The following is a 25,183-nucleotide window of genomic DNA, read 5'->3' on the forward strand; positions in this document are numbered from 1 at the left end:
GATTAGATACTGCACCATGTGGGAAAAATTTTATGTTGGGAAATTGGAGGTAGTTAATTTCTGATTCTGAGTAACTCATGTTCTTTGTACGTTAGCAATTTGACACCTGTTATTTTGTGACCCTGTGACATCACTTATACAGAAACATGAAAAAAGATCATACAAGTTCCTTAACGTTTGGTTGGGGAAATCCCCAGACTTTATTATAAAAGACCTCCTTCATCCCTTTGCTGTCACATCTGCTAGGTGAGAAGATGAAGCACAGACAGGCTGCTGTCCTGCTCCTCATGCAAAGCATGATTGCTCTGGCTGGAACAACATCAGCAGCAGAACTGGTAAGGTGGGGGTCTCATAACCTGAGTTTTGATGCCTCCTTATCTTTTCATGTAATTTAGATTGCTGAAAAACCTTTTAAGGATGCTGAAAAATTATTAGGCAAATACTGAGATCTTTGCATGGAGAAAGTTTAAAGTATTCCTCCATCCTTCCCCCCAGCTAATATATAGGGATTGGCTAATAAATGTAAAAGTAAGGCACAGGTTTAAAATCAGAGTCAAATTCTGCCTTTGGTTAGATGAGTGCAACTCCCAGTGAGGATCTGAGTGGATATTAAATGCTCTGTGTAGCTTCTAATTAATTAGCAAGGGCTTGTAGCAGGAAAGGATCCAGATCTTTGATGTGGAAGGAATTGGGAGGTGGAAGTTTCCCAGTTGCATGATTGCTGTCATACTCTGTGACCAGGCATATGAAATCCACACTGGATGGATTTTGTGGGGAGCTCTCCCTCTTTCTCAGAAAACTGTATCTAGTTGGGCAGGAGAGAAGTTTAAATAAAAGCCATCAATCAGAAGAAAATCACAAAACCAAAAATTTCAGGGAGGGAGAAGAGAAAACTTTGAAAAAAAATATTAAGAAGTAAAAAATTACATTAGTAAAATATTTGTTTTGATTTTGTACTGCCACTTAAAAAACTAAAATAAAACTGGTCTTAAATTATCAGAAAAAATAGTGAATAGTTAAAAGGCTCTTCCAAACAGAATAAAATATTTTTGGGTTTTTTTGACACCAACTAATTGCAGTTTGGTATTTTTTAGTTAAAATTTTAAAAAAACCCACACCTTTTTGGCTCCCAGTGACTCTTTCTGATTTGTCTGGTTTAGTCCCTAATTATTTTAGACTATAAAAATCCTCTGTGTCCCTATTTAGATTTTTTGATATTTGGGGGCACTGTGGATGCAGGCAGTGAAGTCACCATCTCCTGATGAATGTAATATTGCAAAAGTCAAGATAGAGGTGTAAATATATGTTGATTAACTGAGTTAGTAAGCTTCATATAGGAGACATTTCCCCTCATCCTGCTTAGCTTTAAAATTACTCCCCAGTTTGTGTCATTTACACAATTCGTGATGCTTTCTGCCCTACCACTGTTAATTGCTACCAGCTGTCCCCCCACCCTGCTCCCCTCCCTTTCCCAACCCCACATGTTCAGTGTAATCACACGCACACAAACATTTGTTCAAATGGGCTTATTTGACAAAGTGTCCCACAAAAGCTTGTTTGTGGCTTTGATAGAGCTGCCCTTTGCCAGCCATTTGGGTTTCCCCAGTATTCCCTGGCTTGGGAATGGGTCTCTCGCTGGGATTTGGGAAATGCAGAAAGACCCTGTGGTGAGTGAAAAAATGGGCTTGCAGGGGAAGCCCATTTGATGCTCCATTTGTCAGACTGTTTGACATCGAGGGGGCTCTTGTTCCACTTCACTGCAAATTTTGGTTAAACCCCACTGTGATGCACTGTGCTCTGCATGCTGTGTGAGGACATGATAGACCTTTAGGGACACACAGCACAGTGCCAAGGTGACAACCACTCTCCTTGCTGCTGCAGGAGGGCAGACACCAACAACAGATGAAAATTAAAGGGAGTGTGCATAGTCTTTCAACACAAAAAAACCCCAAGGTGGGTCTGACTGTATCCTTGGCAGTCTGTCTGCTTTTCCCAGCTCTCCCTCCACGTGGTGAGATGTTGTCCCCTCCAAGGTGCTAGAGGCAGAGTGGGATGTGTGCCCCAGTTGTCACAGCTCACAGACTGACAGCTTGGCATGAAAGGGGCAGCAAGTTCTGTGCTGAGAGGCTGGAGCAGCAAGGAGTGGAAATCCCTGCTGGGAAGACAGTAGCCTCCAAATTCAGGGCAGGGGGACACAGTACTGTCTTTTCAGACTGCCACACAGCCCCAGCTCGTACCTTCCAGGCAGGCTGAGTGTCCCCTGCCTTGCAGTGGTCACACAGAGCATGAAAAAATGTCTATAAAGTGACACTGTGCTTGGGGAAATGCTAGTTGCCTAAGCAGCAGATCAGGAAAGCAAATTGATTTCAGTTCCTTGGGATGGTCCCCATAATAAAATAAAATTGCTTTGGAGCTGCAGGATGGGGGATAGGTGGTGGGGAAGGGACAGTGCTGCAATCAGGAATTTACATTGAAAGAGGCTTTCCTTTGTTTTTTAGTTCCCTCATCTCAGTACAACACTTCTGGATGCAACTCAGCATATCAGGACAACCAGTGATCTGCACACTCCCCCAAAGGTATGACCATTACTGCTCTTCAGTGAGGTCCAGAAAAGAGTAAAATTATGAACTTGTGTTCTGTCTGTTAAGTGTTACACAGTCATTCAGAGACTTTCCCCTGATACAGGTACATCAATTGGGCTGCCCAGGAAAATGTGTCTAGCTGTTGCACATCCAGGATTTTAGACAGTAGCGAATTCCCAAAAAATCATCAGTGCTGCAGCAATGTTATTCTATGCCTTAAGTCTTAGAATGTTTTTGGTAGCAAACAGCCTTAAAGATCATCTATTTCCAACCCCCTTGCATGGTCAGGAGGAGCTTCCACTAAATCAGTTTGCTCAAAGTCACATCCAAAGCTCTAGCATTTCTCTTGTGAGTACTGTATTGGACCCCAGACATGAAACGGGTAGGGCTGAGGGGGTTGATGGCAATGTACCAAATAGTTTGGTGCTTAGAGCCTTCTTGGAGGAAGGGGAAGGCTTCTTTTCAGCTATATCTTTTCATGTAAACCAGAACAGGGCCTTGAAACTATCTTCTGAGAAGTGCCCACTGTTGCTTGCCAGGGGTGAGAAAATCTTGATTCTCCCCATTCTACGCAGATCAAATATTATTCAACTATTTGCTGATAGAAGGGCTTGAATATGGTTTTCATGCCTTCCAGTCCAGTGTTTGAGTTCATGGTCTGTGGGTTTCAGGGTTTGGTTTCTATCCAGCACCCTATCAGTGACTGCTTGATAACATGTTAGCTTTGGGACAGATTCAATAGGATGCACTTACTCTCTAGGTCCTGCAGCCTGGTATCAAGAATAGGGTTTGCCAAAAGCACAACCTGAGGTCAGATCAGAGCTGGTAGACAACTTGACAGCAGTTCTTCATTGTCCAGACTGGCCCAGTGAGGCACCTGTGATGTGTGTGGTCATCCTTCTGAGACAGGGTTAAGATTCTGGCTCCAGTAGAGGTTTTAGACTATTAAATGGAGTTAGGAGTCCCTCTCTGAGTCTCAAAGCCTTACCCAAATCTCATCCATGTCCTTGTCCAGCTGAGGTGGCCTCTGTCACTGGGAAATTATGCACAGAAATGGGTAGGCTGTTTTGAGGATGTAACCCTAAGTCCACATTTAGGCAGCTGAATAAATTTACTGGATCTCAGAAAATCAGGTACCTGCCGGCTCCTATTCCTTTCTTAATTTGAAAGGATATGGAAAAGGAACATTTTTCATAGCTTCAAATATGTATATGTAACAGCTTAATTTTACAGAGTGAAATGTTGCAGACAAGTCCTTGCTGTAGGCTAGGACAGTTTGCTCTCTTTTAAGCATTCAGTGTAAGTTATTAAACTTTAAAACCCACACAACTCCATCAAAAGTAACAGCCTGTCTTGTTCATTCTTCTACAAAATGAGGGAAAACATTTTTTTTATACAGTTACCATTTGACTGGTACTATATTTTGTTTGCAGCACTTACTAACACAGGGGACTTTTTAACTAAACAATGCTGCTTGGTCTTGTCAACATTGTGATCCCATTGACTTGCAACTTGAATGCTTAAAAGAGCTCAAACTCCATTGTCAAGACTGCAGATTATGCCAGAGTGCACAATTTATAGTTCATACTATTCTATGTATTGGAATGTATACCCTTGTTTAGTACACACTATGCTAACTGTGTATAGTATATATAGTATAGTGTGTACTCTCTCGGTATACATATACACATACATGCTACATTTGTGTTATATACAGAAGGGAGAGAATACAATATTGTAGAAAAAAAATTAGCATGCACAACAGTGTTATAGAAGGTCCTATATACTCACTAAACCACATATGTTTCTTTTTTGTTCCTTACTCCCCACCTCCCACCTGTTTTGTTATCATTGAAGAAATTGCCATCCTAGTCATGCACATACGCAGAGGACTCAGCAGTGCAGAAGCATTAAAGTGACTTAGGAACATATTTTTCACAGTAATTTAGATATTTATAGCCATATCTTCAAAAGTAGTGGGGAACTTGCAGTATGTTCTTGGTTATTCAGAAGTGTGCTGGCAGCCTAGCTGGTGGGGAAATCAATGGAAGTTGTGTGTTGGGACATTCTGGAGTGCCACGAGTGCCAGGTTCTGCACTTGGGTCACAACAACCCCATGCAATAATTCTACAGGCTTGGGAATTGTGGCTGGAAAGCTCCCAGGCAGAAAAGGACCTGGGGTTCTAATTGACACATGGCTGAATATGAGCCAGCAGTGTGCCTGGGTGGCTAAGAAAGCCAATGGCTTCCTGGCTTGTATTAGAAATAGTGTGGCCAGCAGAAGTAGGGAGGTGATGGTCCCCCTGAACTCAGCACTGGTGAGGCCACACCTTGAGTATTGGGTCCAGTTTTGGGCAGCTCAATATAAGAGAGAGATCAAGGTGCTGGAGCAACTGCAGAGGAGGGCAAAGAAGATGGTGAAGGGCCTGGAGAATAAAGGTTACAAAGAACAATTGAGGGAGATGGAACTGTTTGGTTTGAGGAAGAGGAGGCTGAGCAGAGACTTCATAGTTCTCTAAAACTACTTGAAAGGACTTTGTAGAGAGCTTGGTACTGGTCTCTTATCACAGGTAATTAGCAGAGGGAATGGATTCAAGCTGCAGCAGGGTAGATTTAGTCTGGACATTAGGAAAAAAATTCTCACAGAAAGCATGGTCAGGCACTGGAATAGGCTGCCCAGGGAGGTGGTTGAGTCACTATCCCAGGATGTGTTTAAGGGTCATTTAGATGTGGTGTTGGGGGATATGGTTTAGGGGAGAACTTTGTAGAATAGGAATTATGGTTGGACTCAATAATCCCAAAGGTCTTTTCCAACCTGAAAGATTCTATGATTCTATTCTATATTTCCATCCTTCCTTTTGTTTTAAATATCTTCAGCAGTCTGTCTCTGGGTGAAATTTTAAGGTTCATAGTTCTCAAATAACAGATAAAATGTTCTTTTGTGCTTTCTTTCAAAATAAGATGCATGTTGTTTGCTTTGGCTTCCATAAAGAGGTTGTCAGAGGTGTGAACTGTGATCATTCCTGCTTGCTGGTGTTCTCTTCCTGGGCTCACAGGTCAAGACAGCTTTGCTGCTGGCCATCACCACTTTTCTGGGACGGTTTGGTAGTGAGGAAGTTGGATGAAATCACTATGAAAAAGCAAGGGAAGAAGTGTTGAAATGCCAGCTTTCAGTAGAGAGTTTTGTTGTTTTCTTGTTTATTTTTTAAGAGGAAGAGAGAAAGGGAAAACACATGAAAAACACTGGCATTTCTGCAAGGCAGGAGGAGAGATTATACAAAGAAGTGCTTTTAAAGAGCAAGTCTGTAGCTTTAAAATATGCAGCTGCATTGAAGTATGTGCCAGAATATTTTAAAGTAACATCAAATACATTTATTAATAAATTCGTGATAGGTTTATGAAGAGGGAAATGTTTTGTGTACAACCAAAAAAGAACTGGTCCAAACACACTCAGTATTCAGCCCAGTGTTTATTGGAAATTATGTGCTTTGGCTGTAAATTATGGTGAGATCATGAATTGCTAGCCCTGACCTTTCCACACACCATACACATTGCTCCAATGGTGATGCTCTGAGCATGCAGACTACCAGGACAAAGCAATTCATGCTAATGGCATGGGCAAAAGCTTTGCAAACTGTCCACAAACGTGGATGGGTGGGCTGTGATGTGTGGGTGGTACATGCAATATTTTGTAGCAAACCAAGTATCTCTACTTTAGGCTGAACCTGTGTATTTAATTAATCACCTTTCCGTGGTGTCTAATTAAATGCATATGTCTGCTTGCTGGGGCAGGCTGGGAAGATTCAAGTGAAGCATTTTTTTTTTCAAATCTTTCCCTTTTACTAAGTCTTATTTTGCTGCTTTCACCTCTATGGATGGAGTGATTAAATAACCTATCTGATCAATTCAAGACCAGAAAAGTAAGGACTATTTTATGCCTCTGATTTTCCAATGGTAACATCTTTACAGCAACATTTAACTGTTTTCAGAAAGATTTATGAGGCTAAGTCATAACAGTTGCCAGGTATTTTGAGCTCCTTGGAAGAGTAAGGTGAAAGATGTCTTGTAATGAAGTTGTTGATATCACGATTGCCACTGCTCATACTGTTGTCAAACATTAGCTACTCATTGAAGAGATGAACATTAACCCATTTTTCTTTACTGATTTGTTGTTGCAGCTCTTTACCAATGTGTCTGGCTCTGTGGATGATGAGGGAACTTGTCAGTGCTCTGTGTACTTGCCAGATACCACCTTTCCAGTCCAGAAGGCTGAGCGACTGGAAATCGTCGCCGCAGAGCTCACGGAGAAATTTGAGAGAGAGCTTTCTAAAGTAAGGTGTTCTTTTCTCATAAATGTAACAATTATGTCTTTGCTGAAAAATGGGTGCCTAAGAAAAAGCCCAACAGTCAGTGATTTTCTGTGACCTGTCTTTTAAACAACAGGAAAGAGGTTTCTGTAAGAACCAGAAGGGTGACTAAATCTCAGATCTTTGGCATTGTAGCATGTCAGACATTTGAATATCCTTAGGTCTCTTTTCTAGGCCTTCTCAGCTAGAGGCATATGGTATTTTTTGAATAATGGTTATGTTTTGCATCTTTTGGCTCGGTTTTATTGGTTTGTGATTGCTACACAGGAGCTATAGGAAGCCAAGCTTCCTGCTCTTTCATGTGTTATTATTTGTATCAAGCCAGCCAGATTGTGAGAGGGAAATGAAGGGAAAGAGGAGGAAGGTCACCACAGCCCAGAGTGAAGAAGTAGGTGAATATTTGTCCCTTCACTTATTCTGCTCTCAAAGATTAAAAAAGAATACACACACACAAAATACCTTCTCTGTCAACATCTGAAATTGTGGCAGTGAGACTGCTGAATTATGCATTGTTGTTGAAGCCAAACACACCTTACACTACTTTGGCTGCTTGTTGCATGAATTTAGATACATTTTTTGAGGAACTGAAGCAAACCCACACACACTGCAGTGCACTGGGTGAAGCTGCTTGTGAAGACAGAAATCTGTCTTTTGACTTTTGGCAGTGGGTAAATATTCAGGATTCCAGCTAGATGTCCAGCAGAAAGTGTTTTCTTCAGGAAACAAGCATCTTGAGGAATGAAGTGTCCTTGAATTAATCAGCAGAAAAGGCACAGCATTAAATTATAAATTCTAACCATAAATATTCATAACCCTCCTCCGGTACAATCAAGAACAGATAAGAAGTTGTGCATTAAAAACACAACAACAGGCAGAGGATCCTGTGGTAAGATCTTTCAGTTTAAATAATTTGCTTTGAAGGGAGTGGAGCTAACAATGAAACACACTCAGCTGTCAGCAGGGATATGAAGGGCAAGCTGACAGATGTCCCACTGCCTCCAAGCACAGGAGCTACCTGATCCCTTGCAGGATGGAGGCGTTGCTCAGAGTTAATGATCCATGAAAATCACCGAGATTTCAGGTCCTCATCCTGTTCCCACTGTGGTCAGTACCAGCATTTAATCTAATTCCACTGGAGCAGGATCAGGGGCATGATTCTCAGCCAGAAAGTTGGCATGATTCCTCAAAGTGGTTGTGTATCACCTGTCCCAGACACTTGCCCTGGTGAAACCAGTCTCTGACCAGGACTTTCATCTAAATGGTACATTTTTCCTTCAGGATTGTGGCATATCTGCTACTGCCATGTAGAACTGCAGAGCAGCTCATGTGCTTGCTTGCTTGACCTCTCTGTGTTCATCCTCAGATCTCATTTTAATTCAGGCATCTTGCTCATATAAAGATGTAGGTCACTACAAATATCTAAAATTAGGATGGGACCTGTGTAGTCATCCTTAGGTGCCCAGCAGTGTAACAGTGTAGACACTGACCTTGGCTTTCAGTTCTCAATGCAGACAGTGAAAATTCGTGACCTAACTCAGACTTCACTGAATTTCATCCTGTCGAGCCCAATCAGACAGCATTGTTACAATGCATTTAGTTAAATAAAGTGTGACATACACTTTGGTGTGATCCAAGCAAAGATATGAATTGGGTCAGAAATGAAAATGAACGGATTACATTTCAGTGGAACTCTGTGTGTGTAAGATTCCTTAGTTATGATGATGGTTTTTTCTGTAGAAAGAGGAAAGTTGTCAAGCATTGCCCTGTTGATATCTGACTTTAAGTAATCTCAGATTTTATGACGTGTGCATCTCCTCCACACACAGAATTTCTTCACCTTTCCAGTTGTGGAAAAACCCCTCCCCATCCTTATATAATCCTGTACATTAATTTGGTCATGGTAATACCCACAGTAAGAAGGAAATAATGAAATGGAGGAAATCCTAGTGATCATTATTAGAAATAATCCCGGGCAAAATCCTGAGGAATTAGGCTCAAAGGTAACCAAATCTCATTGAAGGGGTGGGAATTTCTACTGAATGTATGTGGATTTTTTGACTCTGAGAATCTCTACTGGTTTGCTCACCTGAAACAACCTTTGGAGTTCATAGGAGTTTTTCTGGGTAAGGGCTGCAGGATTGGGCCCTCTTAAGAATGCTTTTCATGTGCTAGAAGTCCTAGGTAAACAACCTGATTGAATCATTAACCTTTTGCCTGATTGTAGGCTAATTCAAAAAGCAAGGGGGTCCTTTTATAGAATCAGCAGGCAAGGAAGCTCAGAGATAAAGAGATGCTCTCATGTGCCAAATGAGTACAAACCGTAGGCTGAAAATACCAGGCTAATTTTTCCTCTGTCACATCAGCCTTTGCCAGCATAATTATGATTACAGAAGAAAATTAACCTTTCAAAGCAGAGTGGGAATTGGCTGCTCCTCTCAATAGAAAGGAGAGAGGACACCTCTGTCACAGGGATGCATCAGCACTTCATCCCAAGGAGAGAAAGTGCCTTTCAGAACTTGGCTCACAACAGACACAGCATTGTCATGTAACAAAAACAGGAGGAAAAAGCACACCAGGAACAGCTGTTTTCAAAATAGGTTAACCTGCAGTGGAGTTCTTCTTAGCGTCAGCTTGCAGACTGCTTGCCAACCATACTTCTGGGTCTATAGAGGTCAGGCCTGCCAGAAGACAGTGTTCTGGGCTGAGTGCCTTTACAGAGTTGCTGCTTTTGTCTCTTCTTTCTCATCTTCCCTCAGTCCTCCCACTTTTTATCTTTTTCACCTTCATCTTGCACCTTTGTTCCTTCTTCTGTACTCTCCAAATGTGTGCAGGAGAAGTGTCTGTTTTCATGCTGCAAAACCTGTGTTGATAAATACCAATTGCAGGTAAATGACACAATAAATGAGCATTGCAGATTTTTCCTGCCCTTTTCATTCCACGAGGGTGACAATGCTTGGAAAAGAGAATAAGCTGAAACTGGGCATTTTTTTTCCCCTACATATGTTTCAGATGGCTCCATTCTCTTTCTGTGAAGTGCTAATACAGGCTCTGTGCACTCATCATACCCTGCTTTAGGATTTCATGACAAATGTGGTGGCAATATGTACCAGTTATTGCTCTGTATCCCTTAATATGGAATATGTACTGAATTTCTGTGCCATTCTGTCAAGAGACAACAGCCAGTCCCTAGCAGGCAGCTACTGTAGAAGAGCAGGGATTACAAGATGCTTACATCTCTCTGCCAAGCAACAGAACAACACCATGTTCCTTTTTCCACTGATATTTCTGAACTAGAAAAACCCCTGAGCCAGATCTGAGCAGGCAGGACTGTCCATACAGGACATTGCAATGCTTGACATATGTGCTGGATTTGTCTGCAAAAGCAGCATAGAGCAGCACTGCTGAGAAAAATGTTTGTGCTATAATTTGCCAGGGGAGCTATTAGCTTAAGTTCATTGCAATGCTGGTGTGACTGTGTAGACTGTGTGACTGTGGGGATAGTTCAGGATCAGCTTCTACAGATCTCTCATCTAAACTCTCCTGGATGGTGTTGACATGTCCTTAAATGACCTAGATGGCTGACTGAGTGAAAACCTGACTCTGATCTGGGAGGAGAACTTCAGGTCGGTGTCTGGCAGCATTCTGCAGTGAGGGCTGAAGTAACTATATTTGCCTTTTTCTAGCCCTTGGCATTTTGTCCAGGCTCTCAGGACTCTGGAGGAAACTCCAGATTCACAGGTTTCTCATTAATGAGCAGCTACCACTAATTCCAGCAGTCTGCTCATTTCAGTGTTTTGAAGATTTGGTCTTTATTTCACTATGACTACTAATTATCAATTATCATTTATCAATTATAATTTATAATTTATCATTATTAACTATTAATTATTAATTATGGTTTTTGTAATTATTAATATTAGAATAGCTAATATTAGTATTACTGTGAGAAAGGTTATTAATACCTGGATAGATTTCCAAATACCTCAGTGAAATACACAGCTTCACACAGCAGTACAATTCAGACTTGCTTTATATTTCTCATGCTATAACCATATATGCTTTTTTGTTGTCCAAACATCTTTGCACACATTTTAAACAGTGACCTTTGTAGAATTTTTTTCAGATTTTTTTCGAGGGTATCTTCCAGCTCCAAACTGATTCTAGTGATCACTAAAAGTGGGGGGTCCAACCACATCTGGATTTTCCAAGACCGTGGTCCACTTCTTCCTGCTGTTCCCTCCTGAACACATAGATGATGGGGACAAATGGGACAAAGGATCCCAGCTATCTTTGTTGTCAGACAGATACAATCAGCCAGGTCTAAGTCTCTAGATGCATCTCTAGATGCTATCTTTTTTTTTTGGTTTTAAATTTTATTTAGTCTTAATTCTGATGAATACCTTAGTTATTCCTAAGCTTTCTGTTACCCAGGCTTGACCTGGGAAATGTAGAGCATCCAGTGTTATGAGTCAGGGTGCTTCTGCTGCAGGTTATGGAGATAAGCCAGTTGAAGACATATCAGAAGAGCTTAAAGTCTGGTCACGCACATTTAGAACAGATGATATGTTTCAAACCCTTTTTTAAATGTAGAGGATTGAGCAACCTGTTTTTGGTGTATGCTATGTATGTGGGTGCAGAGGAGTTTGTCCAGATTTATAGTGCAGTTGTACCACTGTTGAAAATGGTACTTTTGAAAAGAGGATCTTTTCACTCATGATTGTCTTTCTTAAACCAGTCTTGGAAGGATGATCTGGAAGGATCTTTTCTACCCTTCCTGAATTTCCATGCCCTGAGCTCCTATACCTCCTCCTTGGTACACAAGGACTTAAATCAAAATTGAAAAGAATTATTTAATAAGTGTGTTTGTTGAGGTCCCTATCCCAGGGGCTGCCAGCAGGAGCCAACAGCATGACAGGATTTTAGAGGCCATTCCAGAGCCAATGGGGAAAAAAACTGACTTTCATTTTATGTTAAGATAATGCACTTGAGATGATGCAGACTAAAAATCTTTGATTCAAAGAAGTAATAGTTATGGAAATCATAGTGCTATAGAGTGAGGAACTTATATTGCAAAAACCACCTGAGAGTATGAAGATGGACTTAATGGTGCAACAAAGTAATTATATTTATTCCTGCTTCTTACCTTTTGTGATATGATTACATTGATTTAAGGGAAAACATACATGAGTTTCATGAAGCATATAGGAGAGAAATTATGTATCTTTCACAAAGTGTCAAATTTTAAGGAACTAACATTCTCCAAGGAAGGTGCTGAATCCATACAGTATTTTTAACATTCTACATCACAATGCTTGTGCTGTGACTTTTACCTTAGCAGATACATGTATGAAAATATATTTATCTGGACAACTGCTTAATGATTCAAAAGCTCAGAAGGCTGCTATGAATTAACTTTAGTTAAAGGATTTAGTTAAAATAAATTTGCAATAAATTTTACACTTTCACTTAAAGCAGAGTTGATTTTTAACCCTGTATTTAAATATTCCTTCCCATCCAAAGACAAGCCCCAAAGTAGTTCTACCAAATCTTGACACAGTTCAAATGTACACAGGGTAAAATCCCATTTGGATTTAGAGTTAATAGGAAATAAAGCTGAAAAACCTGGGAATCCTTTATTGCATTTTTCATCCTCCTTGGCTTGCTTTTATGAAACAATACATTGCAGATTCCCTAATAAAATTTTTGCCGATGTAAGTTCTTGGCATACTGAGTATAAAATTAGCTCACAGAGACAATATTGGCAAAGACTTTAAAAAAAGGAAGACTGTGAGTACAATTCTGCCTTTAGTAATCTCCAGGCATTCCTGGGAGGCCTTTGTGGAACTGCCAACAATAAATGAGGGTTAAATTTCACATTTTTAATGTTTGTGATGAAAATTCCATTTAGGTGAAGAATAAAAATGTCAAGTATGTGGAAGCTATGCGTGGGACCCACGAAAACATAATAAAGATGTCAAACAGGCCTGTTCTATTTGCTAACCTGGTCTTGAATATGTACTTTCTTTTTTTTGTTTTTGTTTTCTTTAAGGTTAGAGAGTACTCAAACAGGATTGAACTGTATCAGCAGAAAATCCTTAATCTAACCATTAGAGTGGAGCATATGGAGATGGGCAGCGTGTCTTACACAGAACTGGACTTCAAGTTACTGAAAATGGAAATCAGTGACCTCAACAAACTGGTCACTCAGCTGAAACCCAGCCTTGCTGGAAGCAGCACCATCATTGAGCAAATATATTTGGAGGTACTGGCAGAACCTTAATTAGCCATGGAGGGTTCAAATATACAGACAGTTCTCTCTTCTGTGTTTAGGATGAGGAAATGTAGCCTGTCTCTACTACAGCCAGTGGAATTATTTTAGCATTTCGTCAGCATAAATTAAAAGAAAGCCTGACCTTAAATGTCACAGCATCTTTTTCCTTAGTAAAGGGTATAGAAAAGCAAAGAAACCCCCAAACAGATGGGGACCTTTTTATTTTTTGCAACTATCTGCCTGAAAGTTAAGTTTTGCATGGTGTTAAACATACAATCTGATTAAATGATTATAATAAATATTAATTTATAGACCCCACATGCTTGAAAGCCTCTGTGCTTTAACTTAGATAATTAAAAAAATTAGCTTCTGGTTGCTAGGGCAGTGGCCCAATCAATATGAAATCAAGGAGTGGGAAAGACTATCACCTTCCCAGCAGACTATAAATCATATTCTCAAAATGGTAATTAATCACTCACCTAGAGAGAATAATTACTTCAGATGGAAAGTGAAATATCATTTTCTCCAGTGTCCTCTATATCATCAAGCAGGTGATTAAGAACATTATTTATCTTTGAAGAGAAATGTTCCAGATACTTCTTTAAGGCTGGAATAAGTGCATTTTATATGTAATATTTACTACTTACCTAAAACTTACTATATATTTTTGTATGCTGTATAAAATAGCACTATATTCTTGGATTGTGGCATACAGCTGCTTATCTAAGCATTTTCTTGTAGTGAGATATTTCTGCTGGAAATGTAAAGTTCAGCCTGGCAGGCTAAGGTGTTTGTTAAAATTTGGTCTGTAGCATGTTCTACGGTGTCATCAACCCTGCCTGCAAATACCTGCAAAATTAAGTTGCATGAAATTTAAACTTGCTCTCTCTCATTTTTTTTAATTATTATTTTTTTAAAATCTAGATCACAAATCTGACTATCCTGGTGAATGAACTAGAATCTCTGGACAAAAACAACATCCTTGCAATTCGTCGACAAATTGTGTCTCTGCAGAACCGGTTGAAAGAGTGTGAAGAGAGCAAAAACCAAACCACACTACCCCCTTATTTCCCACCAGGTAAGCATTTATCTGGTATAATAGATAAGAAACAAAGTAATACACGGGTAGAACAGTAAATGCTCTGATTTCTCCTCCTTAAAATTAAATACAATTGTAATGATATCACTTAACTCTTGAAAAATTGAGCAGAAGGCTTCTAATGTTTCATCAACATGTTCAAAAGGAAAATATAGGCAAACTGTACCAGGCAGGGTGGATAATTTAAATTGGAAAAAAAGGGTGTAATCTTTCCCTCACCTGCAGTGCAAAAAGGGAGAAGGGAGTCTCTAACCCCTCTTCTCTTTTTCAAAACAATTACTTTTTTTTTTTTTTTTTTTTTTTTTGTGGAAAGCTATGCATTTTTTCTGACCTTTGATTTCTAATAGTTCCTGTCAAAATATATATAGTTCCTAGGAAAGTGATCTTTGTCATGGCAATTTTACTCTAATGTTGCTTATGGAACAAACGTGGGAAATGCATGAGCAAAAGTTGATGTACTGAAGCTGTTGGTATGCAAGTTTAAGAAGGTACCAGTGCATGAAGATCACTTTTGCTTCACAAGCAAAAGAGTCTTCTAAATCAAAAGGTCAAGAACCTTGGGGGGAAATTCTCCTCTTGGGGAAATAAGTGGAAACTTTATTACTGATTTCAACAGAATTAGCATTTTGCCATTTTTTTATAACTAGGAAAGGTTATGTTCTGGGGTTCAGATCAGCGATTCCCAGAGTGCAGTTCATATAAAAGGAGCAAGAGTCATGGGGCCTGTGGTAATTAGTTTACATCTAGAATAATTTTTGTCTTGACAGTGTGTTCAATTTTCAGTTTGAAAAATCACCCTGTGAACAAATCATAGTCTGAGAAATTTTGAGAGTTATACCTTGCAACAAACTGTTCAGGAAACTCTAATTTAGGTATGCAAGGTCAAGCATCCTACTTGCTAACAGACAGGAGGATTTATCAAACTGTGTTGATTCCCTGAGTGTTTTATACACAGGGGGTTCCTTTTGACAGAGGATTTTAACAGGGAAAATGCACTGTTGTATGGAATACCCAGGGGAAAGATCTTGCTTTTTCACATAAGCTGGTTAGCAGTCAGCTAGAGGAGCTCATAAAAAGGGAGGAGTCACATCCTGCTTGTGAGAAGCACAGGTTTGCACCTACCAGCATTTATCTCTCCTCACCTTTGGGTCAGGTAGTTCAAGCATCTCTTTGGAAAGGTGAGAGGCAGAAGTACAAGCTTCCCACAGGGTCAGCAGCATTTCTTCCTGCTTCCTCCTTAGGGCTTCATGGCAGTGTGGGCATCTGCTGAACTTCTCTGACAGGATGCACAAGTAACACCTTGTCTGAGAGATCAGGCAGGAGAGAAAGCTGGAAAATAAAAAAAAACCAAACTTGCTTTGCAAAATCTCAAGGCCCTTCTCTGCTCCTTAAGGAAGGGCTTAAAGTGTTTCAGTGAAAAAAAAAAAAGAAAAAGGGGATTGCTTAGAAGTATTTGAAGGGCATCTCATTGATTTATTGAGGGTGATGGTGTGTAGAAAGAAACAGCCTCTTTCTCTTCAAGCCTACAGCAAGCCTTTGTTTCAGTGAAAAAGTACTGAACTCTGGAACAAGAATACTATGTCCTTCCATGAATGATGGAGGAAGGGGCTGCTTTTATGCCTGGGTGGTTGGTGTGAGCATCTGTGGGACATAGGAGCTTTCAGGGAATGGGAAATAGGGAATGGGAGATCTGTGCTTCCCAGTGAAGCTCCATGGAGGGAGAGGTAACTTATGCTCTATTGTGACCATAACAGACTTATTTAGCATTGTTTCCTGCGCATGGCTGGGAGATGGATAGAGCTTATCTGGAATAAAATTGTATTGCTTTAGCATTGTCTTATTCCTGACTGGTGTGCCAGCTAGATCAGACACCTTACATGTCCTTGCATTGTATGGGAACCATGGAGCAGAAAATAATCTAGAAGACCAAAACCCTGGGTGGTACAAACAATGATAGCTCAGTTACTTCTACAGACTTTCCACCACTGACTTCAGCTGAGGACATCCTCTGGTGGTGTCTGCCAGTTTATATCCTACCCCCTGCAAGGGGAATCCTGGAGGGGTTGGAGGATGTGTATGGGTGGATTGTCATGGCCACATTTAGGGTGAGGGTGGTCTCTGATGCTGGCACAAAGGACTGGCAGAGCAACTGTGAAGAGCTGGCAAGTTTCCTGCCTGTTGGGATCTGCCAGCTATGCAGATAACCCAGGTGTTCTGTAGGCTCAGATCCCTGCTAATCCATGCAGAGCTGGCATAACCTGACTCTGTGTGCCTGGCAGGGAGCAAATGTTCTCTGGGCAGAGAACTTTGTAGAGCAATTACATGTCCTGCAGACTGTATCTGAAAACAAGTAGTAGTAGGAAGATATTGCCTGGAGAGATGGAGTAAGTACATGAGGGAGTTGCCTTTTCTAGATGGTCATTTTGGAGACTTTGCATGGATGCTCACACTTAGGCCTCTGAAGCTCTCTAGCACTCACTTACACATTTGAACACCATTTCCATACGTTTTCTCTGCAAGCTTGAATGCCTTGAATTCCTGCCAAACCATTTGGCCTTGCCCTGCTTTTAGTTCATATTATATTTATAATGTTTGTATTAAACTGACTCTTTGTCCTGTTTTCAGACTGTGTTTTCTTTCCCCCATCATCTTCTCTCCTGCATATTTTGGGTAGGCAAGATGAAATAGAGAGAGCTTGGCTAATCCCTGAGCTGTCTAAGACTGTGAGCCTAAAGTTTAATTAAAGCTTCTTGCTTCTCAGTGCTGTAGTATGCAGCCCTCTGACTCTGTTCCCCAAGGCATTTGCTGCTGTATTTCTCAGAGTGAGCAGGCTTGTTCTCCAACAAGATAGCAGAAAGAAATCACTGGTCTCCATTTGCCTTTCTCTTTGACTGGAGAGGTGGCTGTCTGGGTGTCTGAGAGGGGCTCAGTAAATACAAAGTTAATCCTCCTCCTCCTCATCATCTGCTTTCCTATCTTCAGCAGTCCCTGGCATCTCTCTCCTCACTGCCCCAGCTGGAAGAAATATTTATTCATTCGTTTTTTATTGGCATTGATCTCATCTGGATGAAACAGGGCAGATGTAGAGAGAAAAGACCCCAGGATGGTTCTTTGAGGACTCTGCAGCAGATTCCTTGTTGCATCTCGCTGAAAGGATTTGAGAGGAAGCACGGAGAAGCGAGTCAGATGAAACTCAAAAAACCCAAAACCAAACCAAACCAAAAAGAAAGGAAAGAGCAAAGCAGGTTTATTTATTTTATTTTATTTATTTTATTTTATTTTAATTTAATTTAATTTAATTTAATTTAATTTTATTTTATTTTATTTTATTTTATTTTATTTTATTTTATTTTATTTTATTTTATTTTTTATTTCTTCAGCCTTTTATACTTTTAGTTCAAGTTATTGGTGAAAAGATCTCAGTAGAGGAAGACCTGGTGGAGCCTGGTGCTGAAACTTGGGCAGTCCTATTGGAGTCCTACAGTGATTTTGTTTTACCTTACATTTCACCTCCTATGTAGTCAAGACACCTGTGTTTTTTGAGTGTTTTAGGATGTGTCTTGAAATTAGTACATCCATACACAAAGACAGAGACATGCCTCCAGGCACCTGAAAAGAACTGGCCGGTGCCTCCTCTCCAGGACTGTCTAAATGGCCCCTGGAGACATAAATTTCTCCGTTGGCAATGGAGGGAGCTTAGCTGAGGCTCCTAACTTTTTGGATGCTGGAAGGTAGGTAAGATGAATTCCAGCCCTCCACCTCATCCCCTGTTAGATGCTGACAACATAAGTCTTTTCTGATGCAGCTGTCAGCCTTTGTGCCCTGAGATACTAGTTAAGACTGAGGTGTCTGTGTGTCTATGTCAGTGGGACAGTAGGAGCAAAGATGAGTCTTTCCCTGAGTAGCTCTGACTCCTGTGTCTCAAGTCATAGTAAGACTGGTAACAGCTCACACACCTGGATGCAGATGGATGGACACCTGACAGGAGAGGGTGCATGTCTGATGCTTGGGAGCGCATATGGGAGTGTAGGACCATCCTGCTCCTGGTCTCTGCACAGCCACAGAGCAGTTCTTCAGCTACACAGACAAATGGTGGTCCCTTCTTTTCTACGATCAGATGCAGCTGCTTGGTGGGGGAAGGCTGCTGGAGTTCTTTTGGCACCTCTGTTGTTGGAGTGAGAAGCACCATGAATGCTTTGGAATGAAGTGGGTGCAAAAGAAGGGGCAAGGAAAACATCCATTCTTTACTGGGCACAGGTGGGAATATAGTTGTCAAAGATGAAGAAAAGGCTGGTGAAAGGACTCGAGCACAGACCCTATGAAGAGAGGCTGAGGGAGCTGGGGCTGTTCAGCCTGGAGAAGAGGAAGCTCAGAGGAGACCTCATCACTCTCTACAACTCCCTGAAAGGAGGGGTAGCCAAGTGGGGGTTGGTCTCTTTTCCCAGACAACTTTCAACAAGACAAGAGGGCACGGTCTTAAGTTGTGCCAGGGGAAGTTTAGGTTGGACATTAGAAAGAATTTCTTTACAGAGAGGGTGATCAGACATTGGAATGGGCTGCCCAGTGAGGTAGTGGACTCTCCATTCCTGGAGATATTTAAAAAGAGACTGGATGTGGCACTCAGTGCCATAGTCTAGCAACCGGAGCGGTGGGTCAAGGGTTGGACTTGATGATCTCTGAGGTCCCTTCCAACCCAGCCAATTCTATGATTCTATGATTCTATGAATTGAGACCCCATGGGATGCGACTCTTGCTCAGTTTGTCAGCTGATAAGCCAAGCAAGTCAGGCTCCGTCCAGTCCTGACAGCTAAGTGTGAGCTTCTTTTCTGATGGATCAGAAGGATAAGTAAACAACAGAGATGAGATACTGGTTCTTTACACAGGAGAAGAAGTATGTGAGCATGTACTTGTGTTAGTCCTCCTCACACCTCTATTTGCTGCATAAGCACAAAACAAAGGAAGGCAAAAATACCAGGACATCATTTATCAGTGGCCCAAAACAGTGAAGAAAGAAGTTAAAAACTTGAAAGTTTGAATAATGCATATGGATTTGTTTCAAGTGCCTTCTAATATTTACAAAATTACATGACACTTTGTTTCCTTTGTGCATTTTTTCCCCCACAAGAGTCAGACAGGGAGGCAAGTTTAGATTAAATAAACAACAATGAATTCTTCTGAACCTGTGCAGAAGACAGATCACCCCCTGTCTAGCACCGGGTTTTTTTGGTAAAAAAAGATAATAATTCTGGAAGAGTTTTCAAGGAAATAAAAATCAAACACATACTCTATAAAAACCTCAGACAATTTTTGATGTCATTAAAACGGAACACGCTTCTAACTTTATTTTAATAATTCATTGTTTCATAAATAAAAGCCAAACAAGTGTTCAGCAGCGAGATCTCTTTAAGGGAAGAAATAATAATTTATTATTTCTTGTGTGAAAAAAGGTCTCTCTGCTGAACACACGTTTGTTTTTTATTTATGAAACAATGTATGAATTATTAAAATAAATCTGGAATTGTGTTCTGCTTAATGACATGAAAAATTATTTGAGGTCGCATATAGATGAGCTTAGCAGTGCCTCACTACCTGCAAGCTTCAGTGCTATATTTTTCTAAACAAATCAAGAGTTTAGAGCGTTTAATAGCAGTTTAATTCTGAGATAAGTTTATTGTGACTTAAGCACAGTAATATATTCAATATGTCACCAGCTTGAAAGAAACCCTCATGCCAGAAGTAACAATATATAATAGAGATATAAGAAAAAAACCAAAAAAATAGTTTGATTTATGGAGTTTTGCACTCTCTGCCTTAGTTTTAGCAAAGAATGAGCTGAAGTAAAAGCACCTCCAAAGGGTGGTGTTTGTGCCAAGCACTGAGGCCACGTTATTAGCCATGCTACGTGCTGTTTCCAGAGATGCAGCCTGGTTTGCCATACAGCAGTGCTTTCTTTGTGTGCTATATTTGGAAATGAGCTTTCTGCTCCAGGGCCTCATCCTTGGTAAAGCACTTAAGTGCATGCTTAAATGCTCATCTGCTCTGAGCCAGGAATGCTGAATTGCTGCAATTGGTGGTGGCACGGAGGAAAGCAGCCTTCGACTGGGCTCAACCCCTGTTTCAGCTGGAAGAATCCCAGGGTGTAGAATTCCGAAAAGAATATTTGTCTCAAAACATCCACACTGACAAAATGGACATTGCACTCGGGTGGAGGCCTCATTCAGTAAGGCACCTGGGCTCTGTTCCCTCAAGGAGAGACCCTCATTTGGGGAACCACCCTGATAAACGGGGCCCTATTCTCACAAGAGCAGCCCCTCCTTTAGTGGCTGTCCCGAACACCTGAACACTGTCCTTTCAAGGGGAGCTCTGTTTGATGGCCACCCTGACAGGCAGGACACCGTCCTTACTTGATAAGGGACAGGGGCAGGCAAGCTGCACCCTGCTGTGGCAGAGTCACATCCTGTGAGTGCCCCTTGTAAAACCACTGAAGAAGGAGCACGTGCAGAAATAAGGGTTATTGCCCATTCATCCCATCTGGAGGGGTCCAAGTGAACACCTAGCTTTGCAAGATATGCCAAACCCCCCCCCAAAAGGTGGCGTCAGGTGGCACAAAAGTCATACTTGAAATGCTGGATGTGCACCCACCACCCAAGGACCTCAGCTTCCTACCAAGATCATCACTGGATCCAAGGGTGGTGATTTCTTTCCTATATCTTCTTTATCTCTCCTCCCTTTCTCTCTTTGAGTGTGTCTCTAACCTTATCTTGGCACTTAAGGGTAACATAGTTTCTAACTTTGTTAAGTTTTACTACCCATTTCTTTGTTAAGTTTTGTTAGTTGCAACCTGTTCTTTTTTGACAATTTCCTTAAATTTTGCTAAATTACAATCCACTGTTTTGAAAGTACCATCATTTCTAATTCTTCTAGTTGTAATATGACATGCTTTATAATCTTATTCATTTTTAAGCTATGTTTTTATCCAAACCTCCTGGGTAATAATTTTACTCTTAGAGTACCATGCAGAGAATTCCCAAACTTAACGTCATTGAATGTTGTCACAGGTTTACTTGTTCCTGAGGCAGAGAAACTTCCTCTTGGGCAAAGCTGATCAGAAAAAGATTTCTCTATTTTTGCTACAGTCCATTTTTTACCAAATGTGTTGTTACGTAGTTTTTCCCTAGTATTTCCCTAGTATTTCACACTGGTCTTTCTGTCTCTGCATTTTTCTTAATCTGTGGGATAGACCAGGATGCCTACGAACACAAGGCACCTCTTAGGCTTTTGCTGTCAGTGGCTTTAGGAATTTTCAATTCAGCTCTATAAATACTGCCTGGCCTCTCTTAGGAATGGACAGCCTTGAGGGCAAAAAGTAAATTCTCTCTTGGTTATTTCTCTTCTTTGTGCTAAGACGGACATTATTTATATGCTAGACATTTCTTTATGTGACTGGGCTTCTGAACAGCTGTCCTTTTCATACAGTAAGCAGTCATGTCATGGTACCAGTGCAACATATTGAAACCTCAAAAGATAAGTTTGACTTCCACAATTGATGCCATAACTGTTGTCGCACAGAGTTCGTATGCTGAGGGAGGTATTATTAACATCAAAAAGTTGTGGCCATAATTTATCCATAAATTCTCATGTGAGACTTGGGTTCATACATACTATCTTTCATTTCTAATAAGGAAGGCTGTCTAGTGGCTTGGGTACACCAATGACTTGGGAAACATTGGAAGGCCACTAAGCTTGTAAGCCAGTGCCAGTCACTTAATGTCTCTGTCTCCATTGCCTTGGGTGAACAGATCCTTACAATGAGAAATCTGGGACACTTCAGTGACAGTAATACAAAAAGCTAATGTTTAAACTTGGAAAAAAAAAAGCATACTGATTTTTAGCAGTGGCAGATTTGGACTCATAAGAGGCCCAAGCACATTTATGAGTAGAGGACTTTTTCCACCGGTGACTTAAAGTTATGAGATCTTATCAGGAGACAGGAATGTCCCTGTCATTTAGCATGAATAAAGGGAAAGTTTTTATTGTATCTGTATACATTTTGACTTCTTTGTTTCAAAGAGTGTTCATCATGACTGAATGCTGATTTCACTTTGTTGTTTGCTCCTGGTAAGTGCAGTAGAATCCAGTAGAATTTTCTCTACTCAGCTCAGCAGCATGTCCTGAAAAATGTTCTGTAGTTGAAGCTGAAGATTAGAGTAGTGAAATTAAAAAAAAATACTAAAAAGGAGTTTTGCATGATCCTGAAAATGGCTTCATAGTTGATATGTGGAAAACAGAGCTGTCCTGGTTCAGTGTGAAGTCGTATTCTCTTTGGAGTTGCCTCATGTAGAAACTTGAAGTAATACCTGTCTAGGTTTCCTACATGGTGATTGTTACTGTCTGCAGATTTCTTTGAGAACCTGAGGTGGAAGGCACCGTGTGGCTGTGACACACTGCTGTAAAGCTGTGATTCTGACAGCAGAAAGCCAATCTGAAATGTGACTCTAGAATTACTGCTGCTGCTGCTCCTTCCTTCTGTTCCTCAGTGAAATACACAGAAATTAGATGCTACTCTTTTTCTTACCCCATCTCCCATGCCCTTAGTTCCACTGAGGTAGAAAATAACCTAAAATGCTCCTGAAATTGTATTTTCCAAGGGATTTCCTAGTGTATCAGGCTGGCATGCATCAAATGGGTAGAAAAAGCAGTGAGCACTTATTTTCTGAGAATTAATCTTGACTGGGGATGGATATCCCTATCTTTTCTATCCCTCACACCCCACAAATTGCTATAATAATATGGGTTTTTTTGTTTGTTTTTTTTTTTAAACTGACTTTCTGAGTTAACTAGGAATACTTAATGACATCCTGTTGTTGACCTTGGACAAAAATGAGCCTTTTAAGCCTGAAGTTATGCATTAATGTCTGTGCTTTACCACAAAGTTAATTCCTAATAAGCACACTCTAGAAGCTACAGTATGCAGAACCACTCTCCTAATGATGACATTTGGAAAACCTGATTTTTTTTTGTTTTTTTTTTCTCTCTTTAACTGCAGGTAGCTGCATTCACCGTGGACTGCTGAATGTTAGCCAGCCCTATATTGTAAAACTGAACTGGAGAGGATTTTCCTACAAATATGGTTCCTGGGGTAGAGATTACTCTCCCTCTAACCCAGAGAACGAGGTCTATTGGGTTGCACCACTGAACACAGATGCCAGATATTTGGAATACTACAGAATTTATGCCTCCTTTGAAGATTTGCTGCTGTTTAAACCCTTGTATGAAAGCAGAGTAACATACGGGGAAGGAAGTGGTGGTGCTCTTTATAATAATTTTTTGTACTATAATGCTGCTTATAGTTCAAGATATATGGTGAAGCATAATTTAAAAACAAACAGCATGGTTTTGCAAAAGGAGCTTCCAGATGCTGCTACTGGTAACCGTTTCTCTTATGCCGGTGTGTCATGGCAAGCCATAGATTTTGCTGTGGATGAAAGTGGGTTATGGGTAATATATTCGACAGAAAATAGCATGGGCAACATTGTGATTAGCAAACTCAATGAGACCACACTTGATGTGCTAAATACTTGGCAGACAAGACAGTACAAGCCATCTGTTTCCAACGCGTTCATGGTATGTGGTGTTCTGTATGCCACGCGGCCAGTGAACACTAGGCAAGAGGAAATCTTCTACATGTATGACACAAATACTGGCCAAGAAGGTAGGATTAGTGTCATTATGAATAAAAAACTAGATACAATCCAGAGCATTGATTATAGCCCCACAGATCAGCAACTGTATGTATACAATGATGGTTACCTTCTCAGATATGATGTTACCTTTCAGCCTTATCTCAGTGACATAAGCATGGGATAAAGCTGGCAGCAACTAAAATGAGAGTCCAGCAGGTCTTTAAACAATGTGATTGCCAGTTTAAGGTTCATCTGGCCTCATATGCTCTATCTGTGGGTGCTATATATATTACTTATACTCTTTAAAAGAATTGCCCACTCTGGTTGGTAGTATTGCTGGCAGCAGTGTTTGGCAGTACTGCATTTAGGCTTTGATTGGTGTTTAATTGGTGCTTGGTGCTTTACTATTATCCTGCCTCTAAGGGTAGATTTACTGCATAGATTTAGTGCATTTTGTTCACAAAAATTGATAGGCACAGCCTATTTGCTGAGCGAGAAGCTAATTACCCACTGATATGCATTTGTCAGTGTAACATTGGCAAGGCACCCAGAAACTGGGAATGAATTTTCACTGATCTTCAATGGAGTGAATTGATGGCCTCAGAGAAATTAATCAAAGGATTAAAATAGTATAGGAAGTAGACTTGGTTGGAAGGTAGCAACGCATTTGTTAGGTGGAGGTAGCAGTTTCTGGCTCAAAGCTTCAGGGAAGAGGGTAGAAATGCTCTTTGCTGTTTGAAGCTCTTCCACAGGTAGAGGAGAGAAGGCACTGGGGCAGGGACAGAGCTCACTGCCCTTGCTGTCACTGATGAGCTGGGACAGAGGTGTCTGTGACCACACCTGTAGCCACCTCCCCTCACCTCACCTGTCAAGCTGCCACAGCACCAGGCTGGCTTCCCAGCATGACTACAGGAGAAAAACTGGCAGTTGGACTTTCACCAACCTTCTTTTTGCACCATTCTGCTGCTCTTGGTAACTCCCTATGCCTAGACCTGGCTTTTCACAGGATCTTATAGCAATCTAGCCAGGTTTTGCAGTTATGATGACTCCTGTATCTTGGCAGTACAGTGCAAGAAACTTTGTTTTCCTTTCCTTTATGTTCTTGTAGGTTGAGGCAAATCTTCTCATTTACTTTATTGAGCAAGGGTGGTTTTAGGTATATACCATGCTTTGCAGTAGAA

The 25,183-nt window shown here is 40.8% G+C and overlaps 1 protein-coding gene across 2 annotated transcripts; it reads left to right on the forward strand.

Moving 5' to 3' along the window:
- The first annotated feature begins 217 nt into the window (after nucleotides 1-217).
- On the forward strand, nucleotides 218-25,183 carry OLFM4 (olfactomedin 4). 2 transcript variants are annotated; one of them, XM_071740476.1, is made up of 6 exons: nucleotides 218-335; nucleotides 2,499-2,576; nucleotides 6,761-6,913; nucleotides 12,999-13,211; nucleotides 14,145-14,298; nucleotides 23,366-25,183. In XM_071740476.1, the coding sequence occupies exons 1-6, from the start codon at nucleotides 255-257 to the stop codon at nucleotides 24,184-24,186; spliced, it is 1,500 nt and encodes a 499-aa protein (XP_071596577.1). In that variant the 5' UTR covers nucleotides 218-254; the 3' UTR covers nucleotides 24,187-25,183. The 2 variants fall into 2 exon arrangements, with proteins under 2 accessions (XP_071596577.1, XP_071596584.1); XM_071740483.1 differs by lacking the exon at nucleotides 2,499-2,576 and having other exon boundaries at nucleotides 219-335.

Source organism: Heliangelus exortis, chromosome 1 (assembly GCF_036169615.1).
Source record: "Heliangelus exortis chromosome 1, bHelExo1.hap1, whole genome shotgun sequence".
NCBI classification, from domain to species: domain Eukaryota; kingdom Metazoa; phylum Chordata; class Aves; order Apodiformes; family Trochilidae; genus Heliangelus; species Heliangelus exortis.

What these genes read in the sequence shown, in the direction of transcription:
- OLFM4 (XM_071740476.1), top strand. Translation starts at nt 255, where the DNA reads ATGAAGCACAGACAGGCTGCTGTCCTGCTCCTCATGCAAAGCATGATT. An exon ending in TTGAGCAAATATATTTGGAG is followed by an intron (nt 13,212 to 14,144) that starts GTACTGGCAGAA and finishes TTTAAAATCTAG; the next exon opens with ATCACAAATCTGACTATCCT. An exon ending in ACCCCCTTATTTCCCACCAG is followed by an intron (nt 14,299 to 23,365) that starts GTAAGCATTTAT and finishes CTTTAACTGCAG; the next exon opens with GTAGCTGCATTCACCGTGGA.